The sequence below is a fragment of the Bos grunniens genome, chromosome 11 (genome assembly GCF_055505025.1).
Source record: "Bos grunniens cultivar Pamir isolate PY7600 chromosome 11, Bosgru_T2T1.0, whole genome shotgun sequence".
NCBI lineage: Eukaryota > Metazoa > Chordata > Mammalia > Artiodactyla > Bovidae > Bos > Bos grunniens.
The window spans coordinates 45,973,876-45,990,366 of NC_141175.1; the positions used below are offsets into that span (position 1 = coordinate 45,973,876).

The following is a 16,491-nucleotide window of genomic DNA, read 5'->3' on the forward strand; positions in this document are numbered from 1 at the left end:
CATTCTTTAACACCATATACAAGAATAAAATAAAAATGGATAAAAGACCTAGATGTAAGAATAGAAACTGTAAAACTCTTAGAGGAAAACATAGGCAGAACACTCTGATGTAATTGCAGTAATATTTTTGAGGGGGATCTGTCTCCTCGAGTACTGGAAATAAAAGCATGAAAATGGCACCTAATTAAACTTAAAAGTTTTTTCACAGCAAAGGAGACCTTTCACCAGTGGACTGGGAGAAGATATTTGCATACTGTGCTACCAAGGGATTGATTTCCAACATATGTAGATAGCTCATCCATGCAGTTTAATATAAAAAAAAAAAAAATCCAACCCAATCAGAAAATGGGCAGAAGTAAATGTTTCTCCAAAGGAGACATACAGATGGCCAATAGGCACATGAAAATATGCTCGCATCACTAATTATTCAGTTCAGTTCAGTTCAGTCAGTCGCGCAGTTGTGTCCAACTCTTTGTGACCCCATGAATCCCAGCACGCCAGGCCTCTCTGTCCATCACCAACTCCCGGAGTTCACTCAGACTCACATCCATTGAGTCAGTGATGCCATCCAGCCATCTCATCCTCTGTTGTCCCCTTCTCCTCCTGCCCCCAATCCCTCCCAGCATCAGAGTCTTTTCCAATGAGTCAACTCTTCGCCTGAGGTGGCCAAAGTACTGGAGTTTCAGCTTTAGCATCATTCCTTCCAAAGAAATCCCAGGGCTGATGTCCTTCAGAATGGACTGGTTGGATCTCCTTGCAGTCGAAGGGACTCTCAAGAGTCTTCTCCAACACCACAGTTCAAAAGCATCAAGTCTTAGGCGCTCAGCTTTCTTCACAGTCCAACTCTCACATCCACACATGAACACAAGAAAAACCATAGCCTTGACTAGACAGACCTTTGTTGGCAAAGTAATGTCTCTGCTTTTGAATATGCTATCTAGGTTGGTCATAAATTTTCTTCCAAGGAGTAAGCGTCTTTTAATTTCATGGCTGCAGTCACCATCTGCAGTGATTTTGGAGCCCCCCAAAATAAAGTCTGACACTGTTTCCACTGTTTCCCCATCTATTTCCCATGAAGTGACGGGACCAGACGCCATGATCTTCATTTTCTGAATGTTGAGCTTTAAGCCAAATTTCACTTTCATCAAGAGGCTTTTGAGTTCCTCTTCACTTTCTGCCATAAGGGTGGTGTCATCTGCATATCTGAGGTTATTGATATTTCTCCCAGCAATCTTGATTCCAGCTTGTGCTTCTTCCAGTCCAGCATTTCTCATGATGTACTCTGCACAAAAGTTAAATAATCAGGGTGACAATATACAGCCTTGACATCCTCCTTTTCCTATTTGGAACCAGTCTGTTGTTCCATGTCCAGTTCTAACTGTTGCTTCCTGACCTGCATATAGGTTTCTCAAGAGGCAGGTCAGGTGGTCTGGTATTCCCATGTCTTTCAGAATTTTCCACAGTTTATTGTGATCCACACAGTCAAAGGCTTTGGCATAGTCAATAAAGCAGAAATAGATGTTTTACTGGAACCCTCTTGCTTTTTCGATGATCCAGCGGATGTTGGCAATTTGATCTCTGGTTCCTCTGCCTTTTCTAAAACCAGCTTGAACATCTGGAAGTTTGCGGTTCATATATTGCTGAAGCCTGGCTTGGAGAATTTTGAGCATTACTTTACTAGCATGTGAGATGAATGCAATTGGGCAGTAGTTTGAGCATTCTTTGGCATTGCCTTTCTTTGGGATTGGAATGAACAATGACTTTTTCCAGTCCTGTGGCCACTGCTGAGTTTTCCAAATTTGCTGGCATATTGAGTGCAGCACTTTCACAGCATCGTCTTTCACAATCTGAAATAGCTTAACTGGAATTCCATCACCTCCACTAGCTTTGTATGTAGTGATGCTTCCGGAGGCCCACTTGACTTCACATTCCAGTATGTCTGGCTCTTGGTGAGTAATCACACCATCGTGATTATCTGGTTCATGAAGATCTTTTTTGTACATTTCTTCTGTGTATTCTTGCCACCTCCTAATATCTTAATATCTTCGGCTTCTATTCGTTTTATACTATTTCTGTTCTTTATTGTGCCCATCTTTACATGACATGTTCCCTTGACATCTCTTATTTTCTTGAAGAGATCTAGTCTTTCCCATTCTATTGTTTTCCTCTATTTCTTTGCACTGATCACTAAGGAGGGCTTTCTTATCTCTCCTTGCTATTCTTTGGAACTCTGCATTCAAATGAGTATATCGTTCCTTTTCTCCTTTGCTTTTGGCTTCTCTTCTTTTCACAGCTCTTTGTAAGGGGTCCTCAGACAGCCATTTTGCTTTTTTTGCATTTCTTTTTTTGGGGATGGTCTTGATCCCTGTCTCCTGTACAGTGTCATGAACCTCCCTCCATAGTTCATCAGGCAGTCTATCAGATCTAGTCCCTTAAATCTGTTTCTCATTTCCACTCTATAACAAGGTATTTCATTAAAGTCATACCTGAATGGTCTAGTGGTTTTCCCTACTTTCTTCAATTTCAGTCTGAATTTGGCAATAAGGAGTTCATGATCTGAGCCACAGTCAGCTCCCAGTCTTGTTTTTGCTGACTGTATAGAATTTCTCCATCTTTCGCTGCAAAGAATATAATCAATCTGATTTCAGTGTTGGCCATCTGGTAATGTCCATCTGTAGAGTATTCTCTTGTGTTGTTGGAATAGGGTGTTTGTTATGACCAATGTGTTCTCTTGGCAAAACTCTGTTAGACTTTTACTGCTTCATTTTATATTCCAAGGCCAAATTTACCTGTTATTCCAGGTGTTTCTTGACTTCCTACTTTTGCATTCCAGTCCCTTATAATGAAATGGGGAAGACCATGGCCTTGACTATATGGACCTTTGTTGGCAGAGTGATGTCTCTGTCTAGGTTTGTCATTGCTTTCCTGCCAACAGGTAGTCGTCTGTGATTTCATGGCTGCAGTTACTGTCCATAGTGATTTTGGAGTCAAGAAGACAAAATATGTCAGTACTTGCACCTTTTCCCCTTCTATCTGCCATGCAGTAATGGGGCTAGATGCCATGATGTTAGTTTTTTAATATTTAGTCTTAAGCCGGCTTTTTCACTCTCCTCCTTCATCCTCATCAAGAGGCTCTTTAGTTCCTCTTCATTTTCTCCCATTAGAGTGGTAGCATTCACATATCTGAGGTTGTTGATGTTTCTTCTGCCTATCTTGAGCCCAGCTTATAACTCATCCAGCCCAGCGTTTCTCATGATGTGCTCTGCATGTAGGTTAAACAGACAGGGTGACAGCAGACAGCACTGTCACACTCCTTTCTCAATCTTAAACCTGTATGCGGGTCAAGAAGCAACAGTTAAAACCCTGTATGGAACAAGTGATTGCTTCAAGATTGAGAGAGTGGAATAAGTCAGAAAAAGACAAATACTCTATATTAAGACTTACATGTGAAATCTAGTAAATAAAACAAATTAATATTACAAAACCGAAGCAGACTTACAGATATAGGGAACAAACTAGTGGTTACTAATGGAGAGAGAGAGAGATGGAGTGGGGGCAACATAGAGGTAGCACATTAAGAGACGGAAATACGGCTATTGTTTTACAATAACTTTCAGTGGGGTACAATCTATAAAAATATTGCATCAGTATATAATATTGTTAATCAACTATAGTTCAACAGATAAATATAAAGTATTGCTTTTTTTTAAATCAGAATTTGATATTCCGTCTGACCTTGGCTAGCTTTTTAGAAGTATCTGGGATTAGGAGTGGAGGAGAAGAAGGGAGTTATAATGGACTTACACCTTGGGACGTATAAGACAGACTGAGCCTTTGTGGGTGAAGAGTGTGGATTTCAGGTAAAGGATATAAGAGAAGTTATTGAAAGACAAACTGAGGCATACTGAAATTCTTCAGAGTTTGAGCAAGTGCCAAACTGAAAGTGGTTAGGAAGACTCTACTGAGACAGGGGAAAAATTGAGAAAGAAAGTACAGAAGCAGAGAAAGGAAATTATTTGATTGGCTATAGTTTAAAGCTTAATTGGCTATTGTAATTGGTTATCCTTGGTATTTTGATTTTGTAACATTGAGGCATTTACAGGTTTAGGTTTTGGTTTGCTTTCATAAGCCAGGATGGCATTAGGGATTCATCAGCTGAATGGCCTCCCTGTTTAACAGATTTCAGAGCTGAGAAAATGCAGCTTTAGTTTGACCTCAGAATACAGTACTGAGAGGACACTGCGGGAGATAATGCTGGGGTTTGCCAGGCAGATCACGTTCCTCCTTTGCTTTTGGCTTCTCATCTTGTTTAGGGGGAAAGCCAAAGTCCCTGTAAGGGCCTACAAGCTACTTCACAATCTTCTGCCGCCTCCAATTCCCACTGTTCTTCCTTGCTCCATTTTCTGTGGCCATGTTGCTCTGCCATCGTTTCTTCTTCAGGCCGAGAGTGCTGCCTTGGCATGTTTGCTTCCTCTGCCTGGAGCCCTCTTCTCCAGGTGACTGCATGGCTTCACTTCTTCACTTCTTTCAGGTCAACTTTATGAGAGAGGCCTGTCCTGACTTCTGTTGCCTCCCCTTCCCATTCTTCCGAGTACTTAGGAGGTACACATATAGAATCACTAACATACTCCGTATGTTTGCTTGTGATTTGTTAACCTTATCTTCAGCCATTAGAGTGTATGTTCTCTGAGGATGAGGACCTCACTGCTGTATCCCCACCAGTGCCAGGACCTCTGCCTGTATGTATGTGCTTGAGTATATAGCTCATACTCAAGCATTTATTAGACAAAAAAGAAAAGTGAGAGTAGGAAAGTGAGTGTGAGGGAGGGAAAGAGTTGGATATGGATCCTATATGGTTTTACATACCAGGCAGGGGAATAAAACTTTAATTCATTAGTTGTATTTGTGCTAGTTGTTCAGTCATGTTCCACTCTTTGCGACCCCATGGACTGTAGCCTGCCAGGCTCCTCTGTCCATGGGATTCTCCAGGCAAGAGTACTGGGGTGGGTTGCCATTCTCCTCTCCAGGGGATCTTCCCAACGTAGGGATCAAACCCGGGTCTCCCACATTGCAGGCAGATTCTTTACCATCTGAGCCACCAGGGAAGCAAAATTGGGTAACAGTTAAAAAGTTCGAACAAGGGAATGACAGCAAGAACATTTAGTTTAGGAAGATTAGTTTGTTAATAATGTTTAGGATGGATTTTTTAAAAATTCACATTAACCCCCGTTCCATCCCCAAGTCAGCACTATGTAACAAAGCTATGTGCTCTTAAAAAAAAAAATGAAATAATTCGACTCTCAAGAAACCGCTAAAATAATTGCCAAAATGGCTAAAAGCATATTCCCTTCCTGTACTTTTCCCCCTAGTTTGTCTAGTTTCCCTTGTTTGCCCCAGTAATGCACATTACTGCAGTACATTGTCACATCCTGGAACATGACCTTGGTATAATACTATTAACTCAGATACTGACCTTAACGGTTGGATTTCGTCAGATTTTGAACTTCTGCGAGTGCACAAACACACATGCAGAGTTCTGTGAAATTCTGTCTCTTGTAGACATGTGCTTTGTAATGTTTCTAAATCTAATTTTGAGGTTTTCAGCAGTGTTAGAAATGATCTCAGTTACCATTCTCCAGATTTTTGGCCTCCCACATTTACATATGAATAAGGTGAATGGCCTGCTTTATTCCTTTATTCTTGTTGCCTTTCCTTTCCACACTAGAAATGCTTTTCAAATTTTGCCTCACTAGTAGTATAAGTCATATTACTCACCAGGTCTTTTTTTAATTTTAAAACTAGTAGTACATTACCTTCTTATTTTTTTCTGTTGATCACTGACCTACTTAACAACCCTTCATATATTTTCTGACAATAAAATCAGTGGTGGAAGAATCCGCCTGCCAGTGCAGGAGACACAAGTTCAATCCCTGTGTCAGGAAGATCCCCTGGAGAAGGAAATGACAGCCCACTCCTAGGAAATCCCATGGACAGAGGAGCCTGGTGGGCTACAGCCCATGGGGTTGCCAAAGAGTCTGACATGACTTAGCAACTAAACAACACCAACAACAAATGTTTCTACAGGAATGTTAACAGAGTTCTAAAGCTTTTTTCTTTGCTTACCCTGCCCTGCTTGTGAGAAACATGCTCACCAGCCCAAACCCAAAGAATGGAAGTGAGGCTTTAATGATGGTCTTGCAATATCTGGTGTCTGATGGGCAGGCACACCCAGAGTCATTACAGGGAGCATCTTATCCCTAGAATGCAAGTCCCTCCCCCCTGTTCCTCTTCGGCTGAGTACCAAGGGGTAAACAATCTTCCTGGATGTCACCTAGGTTTGTTCCCTCCCTCTTTATGATCTCCTCCCACCACCCTTCCACGTCTTATTTCCTCCTTTTCTGTGTACCTATTCCAGTTTGTAGGTTTTGAATTCACCAGTAGGATGAACCCGCACAAAAATCCTAGGCATCTCACCGTCCCTTTGTTTGCCCAGACTTTCTAGTTTTGTATTCGTTATGGCTATCAGCTATTGACTACTACATCAGCAAGCTGTCACTCAAAGCTAGATGTTCTTGAAAATGGACCATTTTGGTTTTTGATTTCTTACTCTACTAATTAGGAATATATTTCTGGTAAATAATTTACCAGTAATTTTAGAATCAGCAGGGGTAGTGGGTTGGAAGGAGATGAACTGAATTGTTAAAATCCTTTATTCATCCTTTAAAAATCATGCTTCTGATGTCTTTAGGTAATCTGCTAGCCATATTATTTTACTAAAAGCCCACTCTGTTAGTTTCTGTATATTGTAGGAAATATTTGTCTTTATGTTACTTACAGACTTTCTAAAACAAAATGCTTAAGTTAAATTTTTATAATTTAATTTCTGCAGCTGTGCTGAGTATGTGCTATATATATTTATATATGGGCTTCCCAGGTAGCTCAGTGGTAAACAGTCCACCTGCCTATGCAGGAGACTCAGGAGACAGGAGATCCATCCCTGGGTCAAGAAGATCCTCTGGAGAAAGAAATGGCAACCCATTCCGATACTCTTGCCTGGGAAATCCCGTGGATAGAGGGGCCTGGCAGGCTATAGTCAGACATGACTGAGCGCATGCACATACACACACACGTTTATATATGTTCTATATGAAATATAGACATACCTGCTAATATGTTGCTGATATTTAAGGTGGTAGTTGACTATATTCAGTAGGATTCTAGGTTAATATGCAGTGCTATGTGTGACAGCTAAAGAAAAACCAGTCTATCTGAACATACTTGTTATATTTCTTACAGGTTCTGAGTTCTATACGCACAGAATGGGATCCACTGGATGTTCGCTTTGACACCAAACATCCTAATCGAGTGCTGACAGTGGAGTGCTCCATCAGTGTAGACAAAGAGCCCATGGCTGACAGCTGCGTCTATGAATGTGTTCGGAACAAAATCCAGTGTGTATCAGTCACCAGAATACCACTTAAGTCAAAGGCCATTAGTTGTTGCAGGAATGCTGCTGAAGACAAACTGATCCTGGGCTGTGAAGATTCTTCAGTAATTCTTTATGAAACTCACCGTAGAGTGACTCTCTTAGCTCGGGCTGAACTTCTGCCTTCCTTAATAAGCTGCCACCCCAGTGGGGCCATTCTGCTAGTCGGCAATAACCAAGGGGAGCTGCAAATATTTGATATGGCTCTTTCTCCTATTAACATCCAGCTTTTGGCTGAAGACAACTCACCTAGGGAGACTCTACAATTCAAAAAATTCTTTGATGTTTCCAGCAGTCTTGTTCAAATGCAGTGGATAGCGCCTCAGTTTGTTTCTAAGAAGCCTGAAAGTGGGGACATCTGTAATCTCCTCTTCCTCAGGTTTGACAGAGGACCATTGGGTGTACTTCTGTTTAAACTTGGTAAGTCAAGGAAGTTGGTGAGTAAATAAATTTTTTTATGATGACAGTACAATTAAGACAGTAAAACTATTCCTGGAATGTAGATTTTTTTTTTTGTTCCTCATCCCATCAATATGCTTACATTTCATGTAGTTTTCTTAAGAAAGTTTTGTGGATGATTTTCTAAAATGTCAAGGTCCATTATATATTGAAAAATTTTGAAATTGCATTAATTTTCCATCACATGAATAAAAAGCCTGAGCTGTCCATATATGATGCTTTCCAAAATAAACTGTCTACTAAAAAAATTCCTTAAGAAATAGTACATATGAGAATATTTTAAAAGTACTTACTATGTCCCTTGTAAAATTCTGTGTGTAGGGATATAATACTTTTTCTGTTAAGTTATTTTAGATAAGTGTTCATTTCTTTCCAGATTGAAAATGTGTAAAACAAGTGTTTTCAAAGAAGAGGAAGGAAAATGCTTGGTTAGAATTTGCTAAAGATATTTGTGTAATTTTATGTTTTTCTTCTAGATAAAAATATTCAAAAAATTATTTCAATATTAGGAAAATCATGTATTAATGTATACTATTTCAACCAGGAAGCTTTAAAGCAGAATTTTATTTGCCTTCTATAGGTTTGCATTACCAGGTATGTCCTAAAATATATGACACTTTTTAGGCAGTTTTGATAATTTAACATTCTTGAGAGGAACTTTCTTAGGTTTAAAAAAGCATATTTCAATTAGTGCACATTATTGTCCATCCTAAAGGAGATCAGTCCTGGGTATTCATTGGAAGGACTGATGCTAAAGCTGAAACTCCAGTACTTTGGCCACCTCATGCGAAGAGTTGACTCATTGGAAAAGACCCTGATGCTGGGAAGGATTGGGGGCAGGAGGAGACGGGGATGACAGAGGATGAGATGGCTGGATGGCATCACCAACTCAATGGACGTGAGTCTGAGTGAACTCTGGGAGTTGGTGATGGACAGGGAGGCCTGGCGTGCTGCGATTCATGGGGTTGCAAAGAGTTGGACACGACTGAGTGACTGAACTGAACTGAACCGATTGCAACCTGAAAACATAGAAAAGTAGATACATTTCAAAACCCCTTACAGGATTTGGCTCTGTGGCACAAAGTTAAGTTTTTAAAAACTTTGTAGTGTTTGTTAAATAACTGTCAGTTTACTTGTTGTTTTTAATGGATCTACTTGCCTCTGAAATAGAATGAATGAAATAAGTCTAATGAAAATGACTTAACTTGAAAGCTATTAGGGATCTAAGTGAGAGCTATGTTCTTTTCACATGAAAAAAAAAAAAGAATCTAAATCCATTCATAACATTAGTATTACCCAAGAAAAATATGTTTGGAATCTCATTTATTATGAGATAATCCAGTTCTACTTTGCCCAACTACACGTTTAATAGTGGTATGTCTCCACGCACAACACTTATTAAAGTGGATGTTAGATGTTTTGCATATCTGTTGAAACTCTCTCCCTCTCTGTATATCCCAGTTACCTGTGAAACAAGAAGGCAGTCTACTAACATACACCTAGCTTTTCTTCAGCCCTCCCTTGTGGGCCTACTCACAACAGCTTTGCAAAAAGCACAGCTTTCTCTTCCTATCTCTAGCACATTTGCCTTCTTACTAAAGTAAACAGGCTCTCAGTGTAGGGATTTAGAGGGCTTCCTGCTAATTGCCAGCTTGTAAACTTAATTGGACTATCTCCCTGGGCACTGTTCCTAAATCAATTAGGCAATGAGTTGGCTGTCACCTCTTTTTCCCAAGTAAGTCTCTTGGAAGAGAATTATCCAATAGAAGTCAAGCATTCAAATGAAAAGGTGATAACTTCTGCAACTGACATTTATCATTTAAATTTTATTTTCAATATGACTTACAAGATTTATAGAATAGGGAAATTTTACAGTCTTCCAGGGTCTTTAAAAGAACAAAACATGGAGTTTCCCAGGATTTTTGAAAATGTATTATAAGATTAGTGTTTATTATATATTATTTTTCCTAGGAAGAGTAGATTCCTTGAAACAGTATATTCCAGCTAACAGATCTTTTTCTTTTTCTTTTTTTTTTTTAAAGAAAACCCTGTTTAAAGAACAGATTTTTCTTAGGATCTGCTACTAAATACATCCAGAAATTTTAATATACTTCTTGAATTAACACAGTGCTGATTCTGGGCATCCATGTGGAATTTTCATGTATAATTCAAGTTACTGCATATATAAACAGGTAGTTTCATGTGCAGTTTCCCCACTAGGGAGCATTTATGAGATGTTTTTCATATGCTTGTTATGCAAGCCTTTGGAAATTTTGACATGAAAGGTGTAGCGTACAATTTAAGAAGCTGAGATAGATCATAGTTTAAAATAGAATGCTGTCATATGTAAACGTGTCAGTGGCTGCTGCCGGCATGCCAAGATTTTTGGAGTCTGACTCTTAGAATAGGTCAGTTAGTGTAATGTTGAAGACTAGAGCTTCCATTCTAAATGCTTATAATTATCACACAAATGCCACCGGAGGTTAAAAGGCCATCACCACTGTTTCTATAAGAATGTGAAAAAATAACATGTCTTCCTCAGGAGGGAGCACGACGTGTCATCCTTCAAGGTAGAGGCAGTGTGTAATCAGAATTTCTTTACCTAACAATCATTATTCATATTTCCATATATGTAAACTGGGATTAATTTTAAAAAGAGGAGTTCCTAGTTGTATTTCTTAGATATAAAAGCTTTTCGATACTCATCATCACCTTTTCCAACTTTCACTGCTCTCTTTAAACTCATGTGATCAGCTTCTTGCCCTTTCAACAGAGAATTTCCCCTTTTAATAGGTTTTTCATTAACTTTATCTGCTCCTCACCACCTACCCAACCACTTACCTCCATGTACATAAATCTTTTTGGTTTCAATTCAGTGGGATAGGAGCCTTTCTCTTACCTAAGACTAGTTCCACGCTGGATCCCTCAGCATTCCCCTTGACACTTTTACTCTGTCACCTTCCCCACTCTCCCCATGAATCTTGCTACATCAGCAGGCTCGGGCCCAAGCCACCATGAAACAAAGCAACATACATACATCTATTCCTTAAAATTGTTTCCCCTCTGCTATTAATCAAATATTCACCATCCTTTCACAGTCAAGCTCTTAATAGAATAATGAACACTGAATTTCTCTGCTTCTTCGCCCCCATTCCCCCTCATAGCACCACCTTCTGGCTCTTCTCTTCAGTGTTCTGGAGCTGCTCTTGGAAAGGTCACCAGTGACTTCCTACTTGATACACATATTTCTCTTTAGTTACTTGATGACTTTTCAACATTTGATGGCTCCTGACCACATTACCATCAAAGTCTCATTGTTCTTGCCTTCTGTGACTCTCGATGCAACTTTTTGGCACTTTTTTATGCTCTTCTTCTGTCTCTTCATGAAAATATTCAGGCTCTCCAAGGTTCCATCTTTAGCTCCCCTCCCATTTTATGCAAAATGAGAGTTTATTTTTTTAATTATTTTTTATTTTTTTATTTTAATTGAAGGCTAATTACTTTACAATATTGTAGTGGTTTTTGCCATACATTGACATGAATCAGCCATGGGTGTACATGTGTTCCCCATCCTGAACCCCCTCCTACCTCCCTCCCCATCCCATCCCTCAGGGTCATCCCAGTGCACCAGCCCTGAGAACCCTGTCTCATGCCATCAGACAAAGAGTTTATTTTTTATTTTGGTATCCTGTCTCTGACTTCAGCCCAGGCCACTGCTCTCCACCCCCACATTAACCTGGCCTATAGGAAACCTCCCCACTGAGTCTGCACAATTGCCTCAGATTTATTATGTGCAGACTTGAAGTTGTCATCTTTCTCCCTGCTTCTCCTCCTATATATTCCAGTTTAAGGGATATTATAGTTATTTAGATGGACAGAATTACAAGTTAGAAATCATCCTAGAATCCTCCCTCATTCCTAACGCCATATCCAGTCAGCAATGAAATGCCATCAGTTCTGATTTCTGAGGTTTTGTTCAGTCACTCAGTTGTGTCTGACTCTTTTGACCCCATGAACTGCAGCATACCAGGCTTCCCTGTCCTTTACTATCTCCTGGAGTTTGCTCAAACTCATGTCCATTGAGTCAATGATGTCATCTAACCATCTCATCCTCTATTGCCTCCTTATCCTCCTGCCCTCAATCTTTCCCAGCGTCAGGGTCTTTTCCAATGAGTTGGATCTTCATATCATGTGGCCAGAGCATTGGAGCTTCAGCATCAGTCCTTCTAGTGCATATTCTTGGTTGATTTCTTTTAGGATTGACTTATTTGATCTCCTGGTTGTCCAAGGGACTCTCAAGAGTCTTTCCAGCACCACAGTTCAAAAGCATCAATTCTTTGGTGCTCAACCTTCTTTATCCAGCTCTCACATCCATATGTGACTACTGGGAAAACCATAGCTTTGACTATATGGACCTTTGACCACGAAGTGATGTCTCTGCTTTTTAACACAACATCTAGCTTTGTCATAGATTTTCTTCCAAAGAGCAGGTGTCTTTTAATTTCATAGCTGTAGCCACTATCCACAGTGATTTTGGAGCCCAAAATGGAGTCATTCTTTCAGTGGTTTCCCCATCTATTTGCCATGAAGTGATTGAATTGGATGCCATGATCTTAGTTTTTTGAATGTTGAGTTTTAAGCCAGCTTTTTCACTCTCCTTTTACACTTCCATCAAGAGGCTCCTTAGTTCATCTTAGCTTTCTGCCATAAGGGTGGTATCATCTGATTATCTGAGGTTATTGATATTTCTCCTGGCAATCTTGATTCCTGCTTGAGCTTAATCCAGCCCAGCATTTCTCATGATGTACTCTGTATATAAGTTAAATAAGCAAGGTGACAGTATACAGCCTTGACGTACTCCTTTCCCAATTTTGAGCCAGTTTGTTGTTCCATGTCTGGTTCTAAGTGCTGCTTCTTGACCTGCATATAGATTTCTCAGGAGTCAGGTAAGGTGGCCTGGTATTCTTATTTCTTTAAGGATCTTCCACAGTTTGTTGTGATCCACACAGTCAAAGACTTTAGTATAGTCAATAAAGCAAAAGTAGATGTTTTTCTTGAATTCTCTTGCTTTTTTTTTCTGATCTAGTAGATGTTGACAATTTGATCTCTGGTGCCAAATCCAGCTTGTACATCTGAAAGTTCTCAGTTCACATACTGTTGAAATCCACCTTGAAGGATTTTGAGCATCACCTTCATTAATTGCATGTGAAATGAGTGCAGTTGTGCAGTAGTTTGAACATTATTTTACATTGCCGTTCTTTGGGATTAGAATGAAAAATGACCTTTTCCAGTCCTGTGGCCACTGCTGACTTTTCCAAATTTGCTAGCATATTGAGTACAGCATTTTAACAGCATCATCTTTTACAATTTGAAATAGCTCAACTGGAATTCCATCACCTCCACTAGCTTTCTTTTGTAGTGATGCTTCCTAAGGCCTACTTGACTTCACATTCCAGGATGTCTGGCTCTAGGTGAGTGATCACACCATCATGGTTACCTGGGTCATTAAGACCTTATTTGTACAGTCTTCTGTATATTGTTGTCACCTCTTCTTAATATCTTCTGCTTCTGCTAGGTCCATACCATTTCTGTCCTTTATTGTGCCCATCTTTGCATGGAATGTTCCCTTGGTATCTCTGATTTTCTCAAAGAGGTCTCTAGTCTTTCCCATTCTATTTTTTTCCCTATATTTCTTTGCAGTGTTCACTTCTGTAGGCTTTCTTATCTCTCCTTGCTATTCTTTGGAACTCTGCATTCAGATGGGTATATCTTTCCTTTTCCCTTTTGCCTTTCACTCCTTTCCCCACTACTTGTAAGGCTTCCTCAGACAACCATGTTGCTTTTTTTGTGTTTCTTTTTCTTGCTTATGGTTTTGATCACCACCTCCTGTGCAGTATTATGGACCCCTCTGCCTTAGTTCTTCAGGCACTCTGTCTACCAGCTCAAATCCCTTGAATCTATTTGCCACTTCCTCTGTATAATCATAAGGGATTTGGTTTAGGTCACACCTGAATGGCCTAGAGATTTTCCCTACTTTCTTCAATTTCAGTCTGAATTTGGCAATAAGGAGTTCATGATCTGAGCCACAGTCAGCTCCCAGTCTTGTTTTTGCTGACTATATAGAGTTTCTCCATCTTTGGCTACAAAGAATGTAATCAATCTGAGTTTGATATTGATCATCTGGTGATGTCCATGTATAGTGTTGTTAGAAGAGGGTATTTGCTATGACCAGTGTGTTCTTTAGGCAAACCTTGGCAAAATGAAGCCTTTTCCCTGCTTCATTTTGTATTCCAAGGCCAAACTTGCCTGTTACTCCAGGTGTCTCTTGACTTCCTGCTTTTGCCTTCCAGTCCCCTATGATGAAAAAGACATCACTGCCTAAAACATCTCATTCTATTCAGCCTTGCTGTGATTACCTTAAATCTAGACCTTCCCTATTGTACCATGATCAAGCAGTGGCCCTCTGTCTGTAATGCTCTGCCTTCCAATCTTCCCCACCTACCGCTCAATTAATCCCCTTAAGTGCCACCAGAGTGCACATCTGTTCATAGATTTGGCTTCCCTGGTGGTAAAGATTCTGCCTGCAATGCAGGAGACCCTGATTTGATCCCTGGGTCAGGAAGATGCCCTGAAGAAGGGATCGGCTATCCACTCCAGTATTCTCCTTGGAGAATTCCATGGGCACAGAAACCTGGTAGGCTACAGTCCATGGGGTCACAAAGAGCTGGACATGACTGAGTGACTGACACTTTCAGTTTTCTCTTTTCTGCAGCTTGAAATCCTTCAGTAGTTAATAAGCCCTGTCTGTCTCCTAGGCTTCATCTCTCAGCTCTGCTGCCTTAGGAGCTTCCCAATCACAGCATGTACTCTCACACTCCTCTTTCCATAGTGTGTTGATCATTCCATCTACTTAGAGTGCTCCTACAATGTGCTTATAACACCTGCAAAGTTAGGAAAAGGTTAAATGTCCGAGTGGTGATATTAAATAATTAAAGCTAACTTCTTCCCTCTCATAGGATTTTGAAAATCATGGGCAATATTACGTATGTGTCTGTCACTTCATCTAAACAGCAAGTAGTATGATTTTTCTCTCAGAACTTTTACAAGAAGTATGTGTTCTTTAAAAGAGTTATTTTTAATAAGTTATTTAAAGTTTACTTTACCAAAGTGGTAACTGGTGGCAACTGATTGCTGGAAGAAAATGTCAGGTACTTTATTAGATGCCTAGTCATCTTAAAACTGGATCTCGTGTCATTTGAGATGGATTGCTGTTCCAGACAGCATTCTGCTTTCTTCATACAAAAGTGATGACAGATTTTTAAATCATGTTTTTCAAGTGTGATTTACAAATAAATTATACCTATTTAAAATGTATAGATCAATGAATTTGGGGAAATATGTATATCCTCATGATTACCAGAGACTGTTGGAGGGCACAAAGCATTTGTGTGCCAAAGGAACAAGGAGCAAGGAGAAATGACCCCACAAGAGGCTGAGCCAGGCCTGCCTGTGAGTGATGTAGGGTCCCCTGCAGAGGTGTGTGTCAGCGGTGGCCTGCTGTGCGGTCCTGGGAGGGGCGTGTTGGCAAAAGTCTGTTTGGAGGTCACATTTAGCCCTAACATAGAGTCTGTAGTCTCAGGATAGGGTCACCTCAGGCCAAACAACTAATGGGGTTGTGGGGGGCTGCGGTGAGGACACAGCCCCACCCATCAGTAGAAAATTGGATTAAAAATTTCCTGAGCATTTCCCTGCCCACCAGTGCAAGACCAAGTTTTCCCCACAGTCAGTCTCTTCCATTGAGAAGAGATTCTGGCAATGCCAAAGAATATTCAAACTACCACACAATTGCACTCATCTCACATGCTAGCAAAGTAATACTCAAAATTCTCCAAGCTAGGCTTCAACAGTACATGAACTGAGAACTTCCAGATGTTCAACCTGGATTTAGAAAAGGCAGAGGAACCAGAGATCAAATTGCCAACATCCGTTGGATCACTGAAAAAGCAAGGGTTCCAGAAAAACATCTACTTCTGCTTTATTGACTACACCAAAGCCTTTGACTATATGGATCACAACAAACTGTGGAAATTTTTTTTTTTTTTTCCATCTAGCATCTGTTTATTTTTTTTTTCTAATTTTATTTTATTTTTAAACTTTACATAATTGTATTAGTTTTGTCAAATATCAAAATGAATCCGCCACAGGTATACATGTGTTCCCCATCCTGAACCCTCCTCCCTCCTCCCTCCCCATACCATCCCTCTGGGTCGTCCCAGTGCACTAGCCCCAAGCATCCAGTATCGTGCATCGAACCTGGACTGGCAACTCGTTTCTTACATGATATTTTACATGTTTCAATGCCATTCTCCCAAATCTTCCCACCCTCTCCCTCTCCCACAGAGTCCGTAAGACTGTTCTATACATCAGTGTCTCTTTTGCTGTCTCATACACCGGGTTATTGTTACCATCTTTCTAAATTCCATATATATGCGTTAGTATACTGTATTTATGTTTTTCCTTCTGGCTTACTTCACTCTGTATAATAG

General features: G+C 40.1%; 1 protein-coding gene across 20 annotated transcripts in view; it reads left to right on the forward strand.

Annotated features, from left to right (window-relative positions):
- WDPCP (WD repeat containing planar cell polarity effector) overlaps positions 1-16,491 on the forward strand; it is a 516,387-nt gene that overhangs the window by 292,563 nt on the left and 207,333 nt on the right. For all 20 annotated transcript variants that reach the window (XR_015136725.1, XR_015136727.1, XR_015136726.1 and 17 more), the window contains one exon: positions 7,297-7,906. Coding sequence is in view for 17 of the 20 variants with exons in the window: in XM_086326364.1 (XP_086182490.1) it covers positions 7,297-7,906 (610 nt within the window). In the remaining 3 variants the exon portion in view is untranslated. The remainder of the gene's footprint in view (positions 1-7,296; positions 7,907-16,491) is intronic.